General features: G+C 48.0%; 1 protein-coding gene across 1 annotated transcript in view; it reads left to right on the forward strand.

Annotated features, from left to right (window-relative positions):
• LOC115352484 (alpha-2-macroglobulin-like protein 1) overlaps nt 1-18,192 on the forward strand; it is a 30,150-nt gene extending 11,958 nt beyond the window's left edge. Inside the window, exons 11-35 of the mRNA XM_030040742.1 lie at nt 113-343; nt 727-790; nt 1,574-1,719; nt 2,713-2,862; nt 3,303-3,419; nt 4,579-4,726; nt 5,177-5,294; nt 6,594-6,819; nt 6,942-7,068; nt 7,348-7,469; nt 7,936-7,990; nt 8,685-8,768; nt 9,177-9,353; nt 9,524-9,605; nt 9,981-10,137; nt 10,335-10,409; nt 13,808-13,970; nt 14,616-14,833; nt 15,003-15,218; nt 15,720-15,844; nt 16,233-16,323; nt 16,751-16,819; nt 17,039-17,141; nt 17,234-17,275; nt 17,367-18,192. Coding sequence (XP_029896602.1) covers nt 113-343; nt 727-790; nt 1,574-1,719; nt 2,713-2,862; nt 3,303-3,419; nt 4,579-4,726; nt 5,177-5,294; nt 6,594-6,819; nt 6,942-7,068; nt 7,348-7,469; nt 7,936-7,990; nt 8,685-8,768; nt 9,177-9,353; nt 9,524-9,605; nt 9,981-10,137; nt 10,335-10,409; nt 13,808-13,970; nt 14,616-14,833; nt 15,003-15,218; nt 15,720-15,844; nt 16,233-16,323; nt 16,751-16,819; nt 17,039-17,141; nt 17,234-17,274 — 3,105 coding nt within the window. The 3' untranslated portion in view covers nt 17,275; nt 17,367-18,192. The remainder of the gene's footprint in view (nt 1-112; nt 344-726; nt 791-1,573; nt 1,720-2,712; nt 2,863-3,302; nt 3,420-4,578; nt 4,727-5,176; nt 5,295-6,593; nt 6,820-6,941; nt 7,069-7,347; nt 7,470-7,935; nt 7,991-8,684; nt 8,769-9,176; nt 9,354-9,523; nt 9,606-9,980; nt 10,138-10,334; nt 10,410-13,807; nt 13,971-14,615; nt 14,834-15,002; nt 15,219-15,719; nt 15,845-16,232; nt 16,324-16,750; nt 16,820-17,038; nt 17,142-17,233; nt 17,276-17,366) is intronic.
• The last annotated feature ends 1,894 nt before the right edge of the window (nt 18,193-20,086 follow it).

The following is a 20,086-nucleotide window of genomic DNA, read 5'->3' on the forward strand; positions in this document are numbered from 1 at the left end:
GAGCTTCTCACCAAGCCACAGCTAGGGTGATTTGCAGTTGACTTGCCTAACTAGAGAAATTAACTCTTTGGTTTTTTGTTTTTTTTTTTTTTTTTTTTTTTTGTCTCACCAGGCAAGTGTACTGCATCAAGATTTGGGCAGAGAGCCTGGGACAGTTGATTTGAGTTACCAGCGAGCCTCTTACTTCATACGTCCATTCTACAGCACCAGCAGGAGTTTTCTCTCTATTGTCCGTGTGCCAGAAACAATGCCCTGTGGTAAAAAGCAAGCTGTCCAGGTGGACTTCAGAATTTATCAGGAGGACCTGGAACATGGGCCCAAGCGTGTCATTTTCTCCTATTTTGTGAGTTTCTGGGGAAGTGCTCGTGGGTGATGGCTGAAGGCACAAGATCAGCATCTCCTACAGAGTCAAGCCTGGTATTTGATAGATTTGGCTCAGCCCAGGACAGGTAGCTCATCCAGCCATCATGGGGCTGGATCCTGGTTTCGATCCTGGGGCTGCAGTAATTGCAAGAAAGGCAGCACTTTTCTTTTGGGCTCGGTGCAGGGCAGGTCTTGGTCTTATGTGTCCTCCCCTGAGCTCTCCCTACTACCTGAGAGTGAGTAAAGCTCATATCCCTCCCCCAACCCCCATTTAATCTCCAATTTCAGGGTTACTTTGATCTGTGTAGTGATCTCAAAGACTATGTGACTGGCATTCCCTTGCCTTTCTGTATTCTGCCCTAGGTCACAGGGAAAAGAGGGATAGTCCACGCAGGTCAGAAGACTGTTTGGGTTGGGCTGCCAAGAAGTAAGTGCACTCCCCTGTTTTGTGTCTAGCAAGCACTCGGTGGTCTGTGGCATCCCATCTTATTTGGATATGTGGCATAAGCCTCTTTGCAATTTAGAGCTGGCTCGCCACTTTTCTGTTGCATCAGAGCAGTATGCCTTTTCAGCTTTCATGCTTCCTTTACCTTCCTGCTTGTTACCAAGATAACAATACTCAGCATTTCCCAGCCCATAGTCTCATCCTCTGTTGTCTTTGTTTTCAAAGTCTCCTTTTGCTGCCCCTGCAAGTGGCATGAAACTATAGCCTTACCCTCTATCAAAACTCTCCTGCTTTAATTTGCAATTGTGTCTACAAATAATCTGAGTAGTTAGGATGCCACAGCTTGTCATTTTGATGGGCGTTAACTCACTGTTGTCTACTTCTCCAGCTCTTTTTTTTAAAACCTAAATTATAAGTGCTTTGGGACAAAGGTCACCTCTTTGTTGGTGATGGGATGGGAGATGTTCGGTGACAGGAGGCCTTGAAAGATATCTGAGACTCTCGGTCTTGGTGGAGCTAAGCTTGAACTCCAAAGAGCTGTTTCATCTCCTTGAGGCAATGAACAGAACCAGGAATAGTCTTTTGCTGGTCGTGAATACCAGATCCAGAGATGTGCTGATTGTTCAGTGGTCTCCAGAAATCTCCTTGGTCCTGAAAGACTTGAGGAAAGGAATTAAACAGGCACATGCAGAATGGCAAAAGCTGATCAGAGTCCATTTTCACTACCAAATCTACTTTCTCTTCTTTCCTCTCTCCTCCATCCAGTGCTGAAAGGCTCCTTCTCCATCCCTCTTACCTTCAGCTCGATCTATGCCCCAGCTCCAAGACTTGTTGTTTATGTTATCTTCCCTAATGGAAAAATCATCGCTGATTCTGCCATCTTCAGTGTTTCCATGTGTTTCAGAAATAAGGTAGGATTTGTGTCTGAGGCCATGACTAAATGTGTGGGAGTGTATCTGTCTGCTGCAATGAAAGAAGAGACTGAGGAATACCTAATATGCGTAGCTGTGTGTGGCTGATACTGTGTGGGATGCTGTCACATGAACTGCAGTACGTGAATGGTGAAGTGTGCTATGATATATGGAGCAAGTATGTGCTGAGCATTGTGGGGGCTGCTGCAGTGTTTGGGAAAGGCAGAGAATTACTGTGCCTGTCTCCATGGGCTGGTATAGCAACTGCAACCCAGTAGGATCACAGCCCAGCACAGGTTATTAGTGTGATTCCCAGGAGAGCTCAAGGCTGCTCTGCTGCTGCAGCAGACACTTAGACTTGTTAGTATGTGGTGTTGGGAGGACAGCTGAAAGTGGCTGATGGAAGAAGTGGATTTTTACTGGCTGTGTAGAAGGGGCTGAGTGCTTGTGGTCGGTGACATCCATGGGAATCCTGCTTTCTTGGTTGCGTCTTGCACTCCAAAGATGAACTTCTGAGGACTGGCATTACCCCTGCTCCACAGCTGTTTATCTCCCACGGACAGTCAGATTCAGGCAAGGACAAGAGGTGCTTCAGGAAACTTGAGACCAACCCTGCAAAGAGCCTAGAGATAAGGACTAGGCTTATTTTTGATCTGCGGCTCCAAAAGGAGCAGAAGGACAGCTGTGCGAGGTGTGTGATCATGGCTGGCTGGTTTGCTGGGTAAAGAGAGGGCTGTGTTCTGACACAGGAATGTCTCCAGTACTGTGAGCTGTGCACACTGATGGTTCCCCCTCTGACATCTTTCCTGTTACAACCTCAACGGGATGTTTTTTAAAATGCCTTCTGGGGGTCTTTGGGAGATTCCTCACGTTTCCATCCAAGGCAAGTCCTTGGAAACTCTCTTCACGTAGGTCCCTTCCCTGCTCAGGAAGTGGTAGGGTGTCCAGGAGCAGCAACGTCGCTCAGGTATTGCCTGCACGCTTCCCATCCAGGTGGAGCTGGGCTTCTCGACGCCGGAGACTCTTCCTGATTCAGAGGTTGGTCTCTACCTGCTGGCAGCTCCTGGGTCCATGTGTGCTGTCTGGGCTGTGGATCGGAGCGTCCTTTTGCTGAAGCCAGGAGAAGAGCTCAGCAGCTCCTTCGTGAGTGAGCCTGCTCCCGCTTCTTCCCTTCCCTTGTAGTGATGTGAAGAGGGAGGGAGGGAGGGAGGGAGGCAGGCTGTTGCATCTGTGCAGAGCTTATCTCCCAAGGAACTCAAAGCACTGCCCAGAGGGGTCAGCAGCACTCTGTGTGGCACGGGTAAGGATTAGGGAGCTTGCATTAAGAAAGAAGTTGAACGTCACTCAGTTCGCCAGTGGTCAATCAGCGTCTGTTGTTGTGTCTCGTGTCCAGTTCAGTGGGTTGTGCTGGCTCTGTGGGAGGAGAGCCAGGGAAGAGTGACAGTGAGCCTGCGCTTTCTGGCGTGCGTTCATGCACAGTAGCCAGGAGCGATTCAAACAGGCCTTGGAAGTATGACAGGAAAGGAATGCCAGGGGTTTTTTTTTCATGCTGATTTTTTTTTTGCTTTTTCTTGCTTTCTCAGATCTATGGGCTGTTCCCATCTGTTTATAACTCCAGGTATCCTCGCCAAGTGTCTGAAGATGATAATTCTTGCGGGTTCCCAAATTCTGATGAGCCTGATGTGTTTTCAGCATTCAGGGTAAAAATGGTTGATTTGGTGGGTTGGGATAACTCATGAACTGAGGGAAGTGTGGCCTCCTGACTTACCAGTATCTTAGGGATGCTGTTACAGACAGTAAAGGGAACAGGTCCAGTTTAGGCCCTTGTAACTTACTTGTTATTTGAATAAGCGACTTGAAATGTTGACCAAGAAGAAATTGTTGTGTGGTGTCATGGTTTAACCCCAGCAGCCACTTGCTCATATCCCCCCCCACCCAGTGGGATGGGGGAGAGAATTGGGGGGGGGGGGGGGGAGTAAAACTTGTGGGTTGAGATAAACACAGTTTAATAGGACAGAAAGGAAGAAAATAATAATGATAATAAAATGACAATCATAATAATAACAGAATTGGAATATACAAAACAAGTGATGCACAATGCAATTGCTTACCATTCACTGACTGATGCCCTGTTAGCTCCTGAGCAGCAATCTGCCCCACTCCGTGCCAACTGGGTTATATACTGGGCATGACATCATATGGTATGGAATATCCCTCTGGCCAGTTGGGGTCAGCTGTCCTGGCTGTGTCCCCTCCCAACTTCTTGTGCCCCTCCAGCCGCCTTGCTGGCTGGGCATGAGAAGCTGAAAAATCCTTGGCTTAGTATAAACACTACTTGGCAACAACTGAAAACATCAGTGTGTCATCAACACTATTCTCATACTAAATCCAAACCGTAACACTGTACCAGCTACTAGAAAGAAAATTAACTCTATCCCACCCAAACTCAGGACATGCGGTCCTGCAACTTTGGTTGTGTGATTCAGGAAGCCAAGGATTATTGGTTACTTGAATTTGATTTCACATAGTTTGTTTAATTTCCATAGCATGAGCAATTGCACTCTGCAGGCTGAGAAGGCATAGTACCTAAATGACCAAGTGTTTGAAAAAGAATAAATTTGGCTGACTCAGGCCAGATGAATTTGCTCAGAAGACCTCGTTTGCCCATTGCTGAGGATCTGAATGAAGATCAGCAAGAGATGATAAAAAGTATTCTCTTGCTTAAAATGAAGCAAGAGAATACTTTGCCAAGCCAGAGGACAGCCAAGTCACCGCTGCATGAGGGGACAAGAAGGCACAGGGTAGAGGGCAGAGAGGAGAGGACAAGCTCCTGGTGCATCAGTTCTCTTTTTCCTACAGGAAATGGGGTTGAAAATTATGTCCAACACTAATATAAGGAGACCCAGAGTGTGTCCAACCACTCCATTGACAACTATGCTGCAGGAAACAGGAGTGTTTACTTCCAGGCCCCAGTTGATGTTTGCCCAGCCCCATAAAGCATATACCAGTAAGCATTTGCCAACTGTTTCTTCTTACATGGGATGCTTAGTCTTTCAGGTGAAAGCAGTCCGGGGTTTGAGCTAAGAGGCAGTACTTGCTGTAATTGCAAATGGAGAAATAGCGTTCCCTGGCCCTGAACCTGTTGTGCTAGTGTGAGGCTGCCTGAAATGAGGCTACCTGTGAAATGTTAGTGAGCTGTCTGGAACCCAGGTCTTATCTCTGAGGTGAGGGAACGGTTGTCCTTCCCATGGTGCCTACAAATGCAAGTAAGGCCCAAAGCACCTCTGTCATTTCAAATGAGGCAAGAGATTTTAAAATATGGGATGGCACCTTTTGTTCCAGTGCTGTGTTTCCCAAGAGCTTACTGGATGACCTGCAGCCTGAGCTGGGCTGGAGCTCCTCAGCTCTAAACCAGGGCCTGAGGACCCTGTGGTGACTGGGTCTTTGTTATTTCCAGCAGAGCATCTGTCAACATCTACCTATCAGCCCACTATGTTTTCACCTCTTTCTTCAGCTGGAGAGAAAGTACACAAGCATTTCCCTAAAACATGGATATGGGATTTGTATTCTGTGGGGTGAGTAAACTGGGCAGTGGGGGGTCTAGTCTGGGTGGCTTAGTGTGACCAGGAGTGGCAGCAGATACAACTGAGTTTAGATCCTAAGGGGCTGAGGCAGATGCCTAAGGACATATGTCATGGGGCTCATACCAGTCAGGCTGTTTCTCTCATTGGAGCTGATGTCTGCATTAATGCATTTTCCTCTACTAGATGATCATACAGAGGTATTGTCCATCCATGGGAGGTGGCTGGCATGGGAAGATAGGAAAGCGGGTATGGTGCAGCAAACCAGCTTGGTTTACTGCCTACACTCTGCTTGTGGTAGCCCTGTGGGGCGGGATTTCCCAAACTGTGCTCGCAGGATGTATCCTGGGATGCAGGGGAATCTGATCTCCACAGAAGTCCTTCACAGGACTGGGAGTTGTGACTTGTGAGAAAGGCTCAGTGAGGAGCCAGGGTCTGCTGAGGGAGCTTTTGGAGATTTTCAATCTCTGACTTTTAAGAATTTCTTGTCTGGAGACTGGAGTCTGCTCAGGCCAGATGTCCCCACATCTGCCCTCTCCCACCTCCACTGTCCTTCCAGCTACATCCATCTCTTCACCCCCCAGCAGCAGATATCTCCTATGTGATTTGTCCACCAGCCTGATCTGAGCAGCCAAAGGTCTCTCTGTTGTATGTGTTGCCTTCCTGTATGTGCCTGGAAAAAGTGAATGTCTCCAGTTATTGGAGTCAAATAATATCATTAGCTTTAGCTAGGACTGTTTTTATGTCTGCTGTGGTAGCAGCCACAGAACAGTCTGCTGCTCTCAGAAGTTGTGATGTGGGCACAAGGCAAGTCTCTGCCGTGTCTTCATGTTGGAATTTAAGCTGTCAGTGTCTCACAGGAAGGTGAATGGCTGGATCTGTCTCTTCTGCTAAGTTCTACTAATGCTGAGCCAGTCCTGTTGCTCTCCTGGTGTCTGGTTCTCCGTCCCTAGGCCAGGAAGAATAAAACTGCTGACATCTGTAAACCATTTTTAGATGTGCAAAGGGCAAGCGCTGTCTGAGAAAAGCACTCAGTGTGATTGACGGCATCTTGCAGCCATGTAACCTATTGTCAAAAATGTTCTGTTGATGTAAACATCTCAGGCAGTGGTCCCTACTTCTACAAGGACCTACTTGTAACTCTACAAGGGCTACAAGTTCAGCAGAGGTTAGGGGTTAGTCTGAGGTTAGGGGATGGGGTGCACTGGAGAAGAAGGGCGCAGACCAGTTCATCTGGTGCGGCGTGCAGCAAGATTCAGTTAAATGCTTCTGTTGCTGTCTGCTTCTCCTCAGTCCCAGTGGGAGCAAGAACATCACTGTCACTGTGCCTGACACCATCACAGAATGGAAAGCAGGGATGTTCTGCACAGGACATCATGGCTTTGGACTTGCTCCAACCTCCAGTCTGCTTGTTTTCAAGCCTTTTCTTGTGGAGCTCACACTGCCATCTTCTGTGATCCAGGGTGAGACCTTCATCTTGAAAGCCACAGTCTTCAACTACCTGCAGCGATGCATGAAGGTAGGTGGCCCCTGATAGGCTCTGCAATAAAAGCAGGGTATGGGGGGGGGTAGGAGACGGCCGAAATCTATGGCCTGTGATGTTTATCTTGTTACCACCTGCCATCCCTGCTGCCCCTTCAGATCCAAGTGGCCCTGGAGGAGTTTGCACACTTCCAGCTGAAGCCATGCAAAGGCTGTGTCTACAGCAGCTGCTTATGTGCCGGAGAAGCTAAGACCTTTCAGTGGAATGTCACAGCTGAGCAACTGGGTGAGAAGAACAGGGAGGTGGGATTGGAAGGGATGCGACCAAGGTGGGGATGTTTTGTTAGAGCTGACGTGGAGTGAGGAGTTATTTGCCCTGTTAACTGGAGAGTACTTGTTTGCACTCATCCTAAGGTCATGATTACTTGCAAGGCTGTGCCAGGAGGTACAGAACCGTTTAGGGCTCTGATCCAATTTTTTATTGTCAACAGGTGACTTCTTGTGTATTAACGGGAAGTGCTTCCTCAGAAGATGTTTTATGCACCTAAATGTGTGTTGTTTTCAGGGCTCATGAACATCACCCTCAGCACAGAGGCTGTGGCCACTGAAGAGCGCTGTGGCGAAGAAATACCATTTGTCCCAAACCAAGGACAGAAAGACACGATCATCAAACTCCTTCTAGTCCGGGTCAGACAAGCTGTTCTGTTACCTAGACCTAGAAGTGGGTGTTGTGCAATTCCCAGATTTTGTGGGGGTTAATAGCAAGTTACCACTTGCTATTCAAGGTGTGTAACTAGAATCTCAGGGCCTGAGCTGGGCCCAGCCGTGAGGGCTGATGGATGTGAGAGGTAGAGGGGTAGCCTCCACTTTAAATATGTACACTCTTTTATCTCCTCACTCATGAGGTCTCTGCTGAATCTTACAGCATCAGTTTCACAGACGTTCAGAAGTTATGAAATTCTGAAAATATGTGCTGTTTTCTTATCTGAAATGAAAATGATTGACAATAATTTACATTTTTGTGATAGTGATGTTACTCCAGCTGACTCTCCAGCCTGAACCAGGATTTTGTCAGTATCTATTTCTAATCCACTTGTAATCCTGTTTCTCTCCTGTGTGCTCATTACAATGCTACTTTCATGTGCTCCAACAGCCAGAGGGAGTGTTGGTAGAGAAGGCTCACAGCTCCATCCTGTGTCCCAAAAAAGGTAGAGAGATTGTTTTCTTCTTTCACCCTGCTCATCCCCCCCTTCCTGCCTAACCACCTTCTGGGTCTTTCTACTTGTTGAAATATTTTCTCTGTCAACAAGACCAAGCTACAGAAGCATACTCTAATTGTGGTGCCAGCTAGAGGTTCCCTTGGGTAAGGATGTGGGGAGGTCCAATCTTTTAGCATCAGCATCCCTGACACTAATGTGACAGCTTGAGGCCTTTTTCGCCTCTGGTCATAAAACCAGACTACTGAACAGGGTGAGGCTGAAGGACATGATTTAGGATTGCTGTTCCTGTCTTGAATTTTGTGATGTATGACATGGCCATTAGCAGATTTTGAGAGCACGAGGTGCATTGAGAAGGCATGCCTGCAACTGAAATCTGAAATGAGATGGAGCAACTTATGTAGAGAAAAGCAAGTGGCTTTGACCACGGAGAGTTTCCAGGAGAAAATCCTCCCACCCTCTTTAGAAGGAAGGCTGTTAGGATAGCGCAGTCACAATGAGGTTGATGGAGGAAGTTGAGGGTGGAATGGGACAGGGTTTTTGAGGTGATCTGCAACCTCTGTGACAGGAAAATGGAGTGTTAGCACGGAATAGTCTTGAACAGTTTTTGGGGACTTTAAAGGCTGTTTTCATCAGAATCTCTTTCTCTTTGTCCTCCCCACACACCTTACCCCACTGTTGTCAGGGAATCCAGCACAGGAGTCTGTGTCCCTGATGTTGCCTCTAAACGTGGTTGAAGGTTCAGTCAGAGCCACCGTCTCAGTCACCGGTAAGGAATTCAGCTATCATAATACCTTTCCAAATCCCATATCTCTTGAGTTTAGCTGTAGGAAAGCTCAAACCCAGAACCCCCCACACCCTTTCTGAGGTTTCCAAGGCTCCACTGCTGCCTTCTTCCCATGCGTGTGGCTGTGTTCCTGATTCCCGATAACCTAAAACACTCAGCAGTGGAGAGAATGTTCTGTTTACAGGCTTCCCTTGCCAGGATGGGAATGTGTAGAGTCCGTATGGAAGGCACAGTGGAACTGATAAGCTGGCTGGACAGAGGTGCCCCCCCCACTGCTCTGCTGGGTCTGTCTTGCCTAGTGCACTGCTGGGAATGGATCACGGGTGGGAGGAGGTGATTCCCCAAGCCTCCTGCCCAGGAGGTGGTCAGGGTGCCTATGCTCTGTTCCAGGTGACCTCATGGGGATGGCACTGCAGAACCTGGACCACCTGGTGCAGATGCCCCACGGCTGTGGGGAGCAGAACATGGTGCTGTTTGCCCCCATTGTCTATGTGCTGCAGTACCTGGAGAAGACGAGGCAGCTGACCCCTGAGATCAAGGAGAGGGCAACAGGATTCCTGCGCAACGGCAAGTACAACGGACCCACCTCGCTCCTCTGCCTTCCCCTGTGTCCAACCCCCTAGTAGTTCTGGGTGACTATTCCCTTTCCACCCAGAGTGCTCAACCACCCCATTCCCTTCACAGTGATTTCATTGCAAATACTGTTTTGAGCAGTAATGTCCTATCCTGCTTCCCAGGGTACCAGATACAGCTGCAGTATCAGCACCCTGATGGTTCCTACAGTGAATTTGGTACCAAGGATGAGTATGGTAATACTTGGTAAGCCCTGGGCTCCCTCCCTGCTGTCTACCTGCTCTCTGACAGCCTGGAGGTGGGCAGCTTTCTGCTTCCAGCATCGAATCCTTTCTGTCCTGTTGGACCCAAAGTGTTCCAGACGCTTTGTGGGCTGGGGTACCCCAGGGGTATGCAACTATCCTTGGGATGAACTGTCCTTGGACCAGCAAATTAGGAATAGCACAACAATAGGTGAGGAGAGACCCACCAGTTTCAAGGTCCCACTTTTTTTCTTTTTCCTCAACTTCTGCTTAGACTCTTCCTTTCCACTCATTCTTCCCTCTCTCTCATTCACTCCATCTCTTTCTGCTTCTGTCTTTCCTTCCTCATGCCTTTTTTTTCTGTTCTCTCCCCAACCAGGCTGACTGCATTTGTGGTTAAATGCTTTGTCCAAGCCAAGCCATACATTTTCCTGGACAACAGGACCATCCAAGCTGCTCTCACCTGGCTGGAGTTCCACCAGCTTCCCAATGGTTGCTTCAGAAATGTGGGCCAACTTTTCCACACAGCCATGAAGGTAAGAGCCAGAGCACCTTGAAGGACAACTCAAAGCAGTTCTTGCCAAGTGTACTGGTAATTGTTTAGTTCACTTCCCTGTGTTGTTCTGCTTTCTTGCATGGGAGCAAGCCAGGGATAGGTGGGACCTTTGCTGAAAAGCTTGAGGTCTTTGTGTATTAATTTTCCCAGCTTTTTGGATGTTTATGTTTTTTGTAGGGAGGTGTGGATGGAGAAGTCCCCTTGGCTGCCTACATCACTGCTGCATACTTAGAGGCAGGAGAGACACCAGAGGTAAATATTGGGATTCTTTGCCACGCTCTTGCCTTAAGATCTGAATCCTGAAGAACTTAGTGGTGTCACTGAGGCAGGCAACAGAGCATCTTGGACAGGCTTGTGGACAAAGTAATAGGGTGGGGGAGGAAGAACTTATCACTTCTCAAGAAAAAGCCTCAACTACCCCTTGAGGAGGACATTGCTGGCAGGGAAGAAGGCGAGGTTAGACTACTGGGAGCCATTGGAGTTCGTGGTGAGATACTATGCCCATTTCCCAGGCTTTGGCTTTTCATTCCTGCTCCCCCTTCTTCATCCTCCCATCCCCTTGCTACCCCTACACAGCTGAGAGCTGATGGTGAGTTGTTAGGTGGGTGTAGCTGCTCCTACAGTCAAGTAAGTAGACATAATGACATTTTTAATATGTTTTAGCTTCACAAAACATGGAAATCTGGGAAAGGAGCGCTGTAGGGCAGTTGGAATTGCACACCTAAGTAATGACAATAAGAGGGAACTCTTGGAAGTGCTAAGGATCATAACTAATTACTAGACTGTGGTACTGACAAGTAAAAAACTATAATCAACTTGATGGAGAAATGTGATTGCTATAGACTTTGAGAAGCAAAGTTCTCTGGAAATAAGAAAAGTAAGTGAAAGAGCAGTGCTTTTCGTTGCAACTGAAAGCAATGGGCTTAGGAAAAAAAGGGAGACACATGGAAATTAACCTTCTTTCTGGCAACAGATGTCCTTCAGGTCACCTTTTTTCACCATAAGGACAATTAAGTGTTGGAACAGGTTGCCCAGCGAGGTTTAGTTGTCTCCACCATTGGACATTTTCAAGGCCTGACTGGATAAAACCCTGAGCAACCTGGTCTGATCTCATAGCTAACCCTGCTTTGAAGAGGAGGTTGGATTAGAGACCTTCTGAGGTCCCTCCCAGTCTGAATTATTCTATCATTTGGTAGTTCTATGAACTGTCGAGTTTTGGCTGACTTTTTTTGGAGAAGGCTTTTCATGAACCTGAATGACAAATATTTGACACATACTGTGCTCTGCAGCAGAATGAAACAAAAGGACAAGGCCCTTCATCCTGGTAGAAAATAAATGAAGCATTTGTTGTAGGTCCTAAGAACCAGTTTTGTCATTTGGGAAGGAAAGCAAAGAGTTACTGAGAAGAAACCAGGCTGTGCTCTAAATCCATGAGTAAAATCCTGAAAGGGAGACAAACAGGACTTCAAAGCAATTTGCATAATTGGCTAGTGGAAGGCACTGTTCCACAGAGGGTTACTTAGTGCTCTGACAGTGGTGATAGAAAATCTAGGCTACCACGAGGTAGGAGACCTTATGGAATTCCTCATGCTCCGGAGAAGATGGCAACAGTATTGTTAGCTCAGAAGATTGTCCATGGAGTGAGGAATGCTTTGTTGCAGCAGCAGATTTGTTGATGTGAAAGTAACCAGACAGTTATTCAATTGAACATAGATGCCTAACCCATTGGTTTTAGATCAAATGGTCATGATGATGAAAGACACTCAGAAGTAACAATGAATAGGTAAAAATACAAGTCTCAAAGAGTTATCCTAGCTCCAATGAAGGAATTTGCTGAGTAGGTCTGGGGGTAGATGAAGTGGGAAACAAAAAGCTTGCCATAGCACCCAGGAAAAGAGTGTCCTTGAGTGGGTTATAAATGCATTTACAAAGAATACACACTCACTGGGGGTCAAAATTCTGAGAAAGGGTTTGAGGATGTCCTACAAGGGCTAATGTACTGAAGATGTTCAGAACACATCCTACTTTCCCTTACAAGCATATCTAAAAGGCTCATGAAAGTTGTTAGGGGTTAAAATGCAGGGAAAAGGTTAGGGATGTTTTACACTGTCCTGAATGAACCAATATTAAAGCATGGTTTGCATGACAAAAAAATCGAGGCAAACAGCTCTCTACCCCTACTCTGTGTTGGAATTTGACCTCTTGGAACAAACCAGATTGTTTATATTGACTGGAGAAACAAATGGTGTGTTGTAGAGGAGCAGTTTCTTAGCCTGTGCTTGACTGCTCCCACGGAGGCTAAATGCTTCTGTACAGTATGCACTTAGGACTGCTATTGTCAACACCAAGATGAGCACACTAAGTGTGAAAACACTTCCAGTACAGTGGCACCCTCAGTTCTTGTGTTAGTTTCACCAGAAGACACCAGAGCCAGATGGGTTATAATACGTCACACTGTTCCTAGACAAGGTATTAAAATGTATGATAACCGTCTGCACTTCTCAGGTGGTACACCAAGTGTTTTCACTTGAAGTTTGGTAGTTGTACAAGCACTAGTGCTGTTACCGCCATTTTAACTGTCTGGGAGAGTGAGAGATTTAAGAAGGGAAAGGAATAATAATAAAGGAGCCTCTGAACAAATTCATGAACTCACTGTAATCCCTACTTAGCTCTATTCAATTACAGAATAGAAGGGTTACTGTGGTGCTTGCAGTTATTACATTTAAGAGCAGCAAACAGAAAAGTAGGACTTACTGAAATTATGGAAGCTTAGCTTAGTGCTTCTGCTGGGCTTTAGCAAGAGACAAGCAACCAAAAAGCAGCAGTTGGATCCCGGGACCTTTTTGTACTCCATGAATAGATACTAGGAGCATTTCTGAGAATTGGTGACTGCATCCAGCACTAGTATTCCACTGTCTAGAGAGCACAAAGATGACACGGGCATTACTTTTTCTCTTTCCTAGAAGGGAAAGAGGTGAGGAGCATGTCGCATGTCAGAATAAATCTTAAATGTAGCCCTTGTGTGATCCTTACTGTACTTAATCAAGAGGCCACTGGAAGAGGGGAAATCACAAAGTGCTGTAGATGCACAGATGGGACAGGCAACCACTGCAAGCCTTTGGCTCGTGTTTGGAATAGCATAGCTGAATGCTGGAATACAACGCTGCTGAGACCAGTGGGTTTGCTGCCTCCTGCCAACAGCAGTACTGCTGTTTCAGGGGAAACTGGAAATGCCAGTGACCTTGTAAGGCACCGTAGAGGTGAATTGAACACAGTAATCTTGGTCAGCAGGCTGTGCACAAGCATTTGCAATTGTGTGTTTTTGCTCGTGTTGTGTTCAGACTTGGAAAGTAAGACGTCGTGGTGTTATTCCAGCGGTAAGGGCGTTCATTTCATTGAGAGAGCACTGCTGAAACCTATGACCAGCTCAGGAGGGGGTCTGTCAAGCACTTTGCAGTAAGGGCTGGAGACACTTCTTACTGGTGCTGCAGTGATAGAAGAGTGCAGGCTCGAGCACAGAGACACCTGGGTGAATGTATGGGGTGTTTTCCGTACCGGCATATGCTAATGCGTCCTTCTGCTTGTGTCTCGGTGTTTGCCTGCCTCGTGTGTTTGTCTGTGACCAACACCCATGTAACTCTTCTCTGTAGAGCACAGTGGTGCGCAAGGCTCTGGGCTGCATCGCTCCTTCCCTTCCCAAAGCTGCCAGCACTTACACCCAGGCCCTGCTGGCCTACACCTTCGCCCTGGCTAAGGACTCTCAACGCACGCAAGAGCTACTTGATACGCTTGATCAAAAGGCAATCAGAGCAGGTATGGGAACCTCAGTGCCAGGTGAACATTAGAGAAGGGACGAGTGACCTTTCTGAGCCCTTGGTTACATGCAACCTGGAAGGACCATAGCCTTACCCTCTAGGTCCTTCACCAAAGAGAGTTTTTAGACAGCCAGTCTGTGAACGCAAGGTATGTGCTGGCACTACTGTGGCGTGGGTGCTGATTTCCTTCAAATCTCTCGCCCTTTTCTGGTGCCCCAGGTGGAGGTTAGGCTCTGAGGGAAGTGGGCTTTCTTATGCAGGACTGCAGAGTGCCAGAGAGGGAAGCAAGCTGGCATGCTGCCCTGCTCCTTGTTAGTCCCTGACCCCCGGGACTGGCTCGTGGGTAGCGAGCTAGTATCAGGTAGCTAGAGGACCTGGCAAACAGGACGATGGAGAAGTAGGATGTCTGGGATGTAATGTGTATGCAGATTATTGGCATATTATTTTTTGTGTATCAGCTTGGTGTGTAATACAGAGTGTTGGGTGTTGCAAAATACATGGGATTGCAGTTCACCCAGTGATGTGATGACCCAGCCAAGAGGTATTACTCGATGGTCTTTGCAGACACAAGCATTGTGCCTCCTAGGCCTCAAGATTTCTTTCCTGACATCCCTCAATGTCATCTACTCCCTTCCTTTCCCAGGTGGGCAGATCCACTGGAGTCAGACCTCATCCAAGCCCAGACCCAGCACCAGCCCTTGGTCGCAGCCACTGTCTGTGGATGTGGAGTTGACAGCCTACGTCCTCCTGGCCCTGCTCTCCAAGCCAAACGTCACAGGGTCTGATCTCGCCACAGCCTCTGGCATCATGGCCTGGCTCACCAGGCAGCAGAATGCCTATGGAGGGTTTGCCTCAACACAGGTAACTAACTCGTGGCCGGGGAAGGGGATGTTGCTTGAGAAAGAAGCCCCGCACAATATATGCGAATGGTTTCAGGAGAGGAGTCCTCGTATACAGAGGTCCTCAAGACGGTGAGTTCGAGTGTCTTTAGGTCTTGGAGCTGCAAATGTAATTGTTTCTTCCTTTTCAGGACACAGTAGTCGCCTTGCAGGCCTTGGCTAAGTATGCAGCACTGACATACAGCACGAAAGGCTTTGCAGAAGTGAGGGTGAGGTCCCAGAGAGGCTTTGGGAGGAAGTTCCAAGTCTCCTACCAGAACCGGCTGTTGGTGCAGGAGGCGGCACTGACAGAAGTCCCGGGCAAGTTCTCAGTGCAGGCCCACGGCAGCTGTTGTGTCTTTACCCGGGTACGTTCCCACGGACCCTGCTGTGACAACCCTCTGCTCATCATCACATCAAAACCAAAACTCGCTGTTGCAGCTCTATGCAAGGAAATGTGCATTAACTGTGCTTTAATCCCAGCCTGTTTCCAATACAACAAATCTGTGTGCTGCAGGAGACTCAGAGACAGAATATGTCCAAATGTGAGGACAGTGATGCTTCCATGGCTCTCAGAGTATTGGAGGAAATGTTGTATAGTCGTCCCACTGCTGTGTGCCTGACTTGCACAGTCTCAAGGGGAAGGGTGAGGAGAAGGACCCCCAGCTGGAAGGATCATGGAAGGTTTCCAATTTGAGTGACCTGTGTCCTGGGTGCTGGGATGAGTGTGCTCACTGCATATGGTTTATCCAGTCACTGTCTGCGGTCCATATCGTGAGGATTAGAGTAGTCAGTGGAAAAAAAGGCATGATAGATGATATTGAACCAATTATCCATGTCTTATTCTGCCTTTTTGCCTCTCCCTGCAGATGGTGCTGAGGTACAACACGCCCTCCCCACAGGTCTCCACATCCTTTGCCTTGCGAGTGAAAACCGAGCCAGTCAATTGCACCGAGGATGATACACACTCTGTTACTGTCTATGTCCATGTCAGGTGACTCTAAAGACATTGCCCCGCTCGGGAAGGAAAGTCAGGCATGGCTGGAGAGCTGAGGGGTGCTTCTTGGCTGCAATGGAGGCACCAGGCAGTTTCAGCAGAAGGTCCAGATGGAAGATGGAGAAGGAAAGATACAAGTGTCTCTGGGGATGGGGAAGTGTTTCCAAGGGCTTTGGTTCATGCTAGGGAAAGGACTGCAAATAGTCACCTCGGACTGGGGATGCTCAGAGCAGTGCAGCCATCATCTGCCCTCTGTGAGAGGGAGCAGGGACTGCCTTTGCCCTGGTCCTGGCTGGGCTGCCTGGCTCAGGGTCCTGCACGCAGGGTATGGCGGTGGAGGGAAGGGGAAGCTGGGAGAGACTCTCTTTTTGATTTTCTCCCCCAGGTACACTGGGAAGAGATCCACTTCCAACATGGTGATCGTGGAGGTGTCCCTACTGTCTGGATTCATCCTGGCTCCAGAATCCAGGATGTCTGTAAGAAGCCTGGAATCAGGATGGTGGTGTGGTGTCAGTGGGACCATCCATGCCCAAGGAGAGGGGGAGGTTGCATAGGAAGGTGTTGCCTGTCTCTCTCTTGAGCAATCTCACCATCTGCCCCACAAGAAACATGAACACATGCTGTTGGCTCTCTCTTAGTGCCTTGAGGATGGTGATCCTTCTGGCCCGATTTGCTCAGCGTATCCTTGACAGCTAAGTAGCCTAGATTCCTGTCCTTGAGTTTTGCAGGAGCTGAGTGGCCCTGCAGAGGGAGATCAGCCTGAAGGGGTAAGAGCCCAAAATAATTTTGGAAGTGAGTGAATGAGAACCTGCCCACTCAAGCTTAGATAAACCTTGTTGGGATGTCTCACGCCTGCTTTTCAAAAGACCCAACTAAATTGCTTCCTCTGCTCTCCTGTCCTAGCTGCAGCATTGGCACTCTGTGAAAAGAACTGAGAAAACACAAGGAGGTGTTGCCTTCTACTTGGACAAGGTACGCGTGTGCTACTAGAGAAGCTGCAGGAATGGAGGGCAGTGGCAGAGTTGTGTGGAGAATCCAGGACTGGGCTAGCAGAGCAGGATATTCAAGATTCATCTTGAAGTCCTGCCTGTGACTCCACGGAGTTGTTATTGCCTATCAGTCGGATCAAATTTAGGTGAGGAATAAAAAGAACAGCTCATAAGTGAACTGTCATTTGCTCCTCTTCCCCAGCTGAGCCATAAGTCTGAGACATATGTCCTGCATCTGGAGCAGGAGATTGGGGTGACCAACCTGAAGCCAGGCCATGTCAGGGTCTATGACTACTACCATCCAGGTCAGTGTGGAACCATGGGGTGCCAGGGCTGTCTGGGTGTTTGCACTTGGCTCTGTGCAAGGATAACTTAGCTGTCTCCTGTCCTGTTGCAGAGGAGCAGGCCCTGGCTGATTATAATGTCTTCTGCATCTGAGGTAGGTGTGAGTCCCTTCCTCAGTGCCTGTACAGACCTAGCAGCCTTGTGATGTTTCCTCTGCAACTCAGCCACGTCTCTCTGTCCCACAGGAGCCCTGTGTATCTCTGATTCAGCATGTTCCCTTCATCCAGGACTGTATCTGGAACTCCCTAGGCCTCCAGGAACTTTAGTCTCTGCCCTCTGTTTTCTGGACTTTGTAATGTAGTCTTTGCTGGATTGCCCTGTAGGCTGGGCATGAAGTGATTAACGTGTCCATGCTGTGAAGGACTAGTCGTGCGCATTTTCTGGGACTCTGTGCAGGGCTGTCTGGGCTGGTATAGTTCCTGGGTCTGCATGCCAGCTGAGTGACAATGCTCATAGATGGTTTGCACTGTTCCAGAAGAACTTGCAAGCAGAATTCATGGTACTAGTTTGAGCTTACTCTGCGTGTGGAGAGTCCCTCTTTCTGGGGAGGGGCTGAGGTAGAACAAGGGCACTAGATCAAACCAGAAAAAATGCTTTCCTTCAGAGTCCTTAGTGAGAGCCTGGGCTCCCTAGCTGTTAGCATCCCAGAGTTAGTAATTTGGGTCATATTATTTGCTGGCTGGGTTACTCCCTCTTCCTGCTCTCATTTCTCCAAGGACTTGGTCTGCTCCCTTATTGTCCACTGTTTCAGCCCGCAGGGATCCCACTAGTGCGAGATGCCCTAGGGACAGCAGGGCTGCTGCATTATTGCTTCTGGTATGATGGGGCATGCACCACCTGGAAAGTCACTTATCGGTGGGCTGGGGCAAATCTCAAGTTGCATTTCAGGACTAAACCCAGCCTAAGCCATCCTGCTCATCCTGACAGCCATTTCCTGGTGAATTCTTTGGGGTGTGTGATTAATTCTGATTGTTTTAATCCAGGGATTTTCTTGCTTGTAAAAAGAATGAAAATAAAATACAAATCACAAATCTGGGTACTGCGGTGTGTGTTTGGACTCTGTGACAGAGGATGGATGACCTTGGAGGAGAGAGCAGAAGTAAACTCTTATAGAGTGTATCTGAACCGTGTACTTGGCATTAATTTCTTCCAGCACTGGATTCCCCTGCAGCAGCATCATGCAGCCATCGGTGTGGGGTGAGGACTCCTAGCCCTGCATGGTGACTGATCTCACTGAGCATCGTCTACTGCACACAGCTGTAGCTGAGCAATAAGGTCTTGGCTGATTCTGCACTTGACATAGATGTAAATCTACCCTGCTGTGTATCTCACAGATTAGCTTTTGTCCTCCTAGCATAGTGTCCTGGTTTCGGGAAGGGAGTAATTTTAGTTTCTGCACCTCCTATAAAGCTGGATCTTGCACAGGACAATTCAAACATGAGTTGTCAGGCAGGGATGGTGCCCCAGGCTTGAACCATCACCCCTAATGAGCTACTGGAGAGTGAACAGGATCTTTGTCACATAACAAGGAGATGCAAGGGCAATTCAACAACCAAAACAGTATGTTAAAATTCAACGTCTATCACTGCTTTTTAAAATCAAACCTCATGATTTAAGGAACTCCAGCTCATGATCTGGGATCTTCAAGCTTGGCAGTGCTACGTCCCTGGATAGACAGGTAGGTCTCCACAGACCCTTGCCAGAGCTGGCTGCGAGAGTGTGATGGCTAAGCCCAAAGTCAGGCTTAGGAGTGGAAGGTCTGGCGGGGAGGTTGAGGGTCTGGATTTGGCTACAGCCCTGAAAGTTCTCTGGACCAGACCCTGCAGCAAGGCTGGGATTTGTGGTGGTTTAAAGGGAGGGATTTGGAAAGTGTGTTTAAATTTCAACTTTGAAGTTCCAGAGTAACTCTGAGTTCTCAGCAAGTCCCCTCCGTGAGGCAAAGACACAGGCATTGCGAGTTCTTTTGGTTAAGAGCACTCTCCATAATGCACCGAGGAGATGTGCCAGCATGGCAGGCTGCTGAAAGCCTGCTCCGTGCTTTGTGTGCAGGTTAACAGGACCAGAATGAATGCATAAATTCAGCACGGCAGTTAGGCGTTACCAGTGCCCTGGGCAGTGCCAGAAGTGGCTGCGCTGAGGTTGGCTTTGTTCCAGGTGTCACTTTCTCCCTCCTGCACCTTTATTTAAACAGGTGCTTTTTCCTTCTCTTTATTCAATTTCCTCAGCAGTCCGTGAGCAATGCAGAGCCCAACTCTGCAGAACACGATTTTTGCCAGAATACTACTTTCTCTGAAACTTTTTAAAAAACAACTTTGCAGATGCTGCAGCTTTCTTTGCAAATGTTTCCTCTCCCCCTTGCCTTTACCTCTGGGAATGGCTGTCCTTGCTGATACCAAAAAGCAGGACTGGAGCTGGTCAGGCCCGTACCTGGTATTGGTACTTAGAGAGCACCATTGGCGAGAGCTTGGGTTCTTGCAGAGAGGGAGGGACCCCACTCACCACTGCCAATGCCACCACGTTCTTACCATCTTGGTGGTGCTTAGCAAAGCACAAGCAAGAGGTCTGATAAAGTCCCTGGAATAGAGGTTTATTGGGAAAGCAGCTGCTGTAGTGGTCATACACACACATGTATCCTACCTACTCCTTACTGACCGCAGGAGGGGTAGCTCATACATGAGCCCAGTATTGCAGGAGTTCACACACAAAAAAACCTCCACTCGTATGCATATGTGTACACACACTCTGTGTAAAAATTGCACTAGTGACATTTTTTACTCAATATCCACCGCAATTCCTATGCCTGCTTTCTTAATGTCTCTTCTGGGTCCTTCAAAATGTTATTTCTTGGACTTAAACTGTAGTACCTGTGGTGTCTGGCTACTAGAGAGCATTTGGAGGGAGGTGG

The sequence above is a fragment of the Aquila chrysaetos genome, chromosome 17, assembly GCF_900496995.4.
Source record: "Aquila chrysaetos chrysaetos chromosome 17, bAquChr1.4, whole genome shotgun sequence".
Lineage (NCBI taxonomy): Eukaryota > Metazoa > Chordata > Aves > Accipitriformes > Accipitridae > Aquila > Aquila chrysaetos.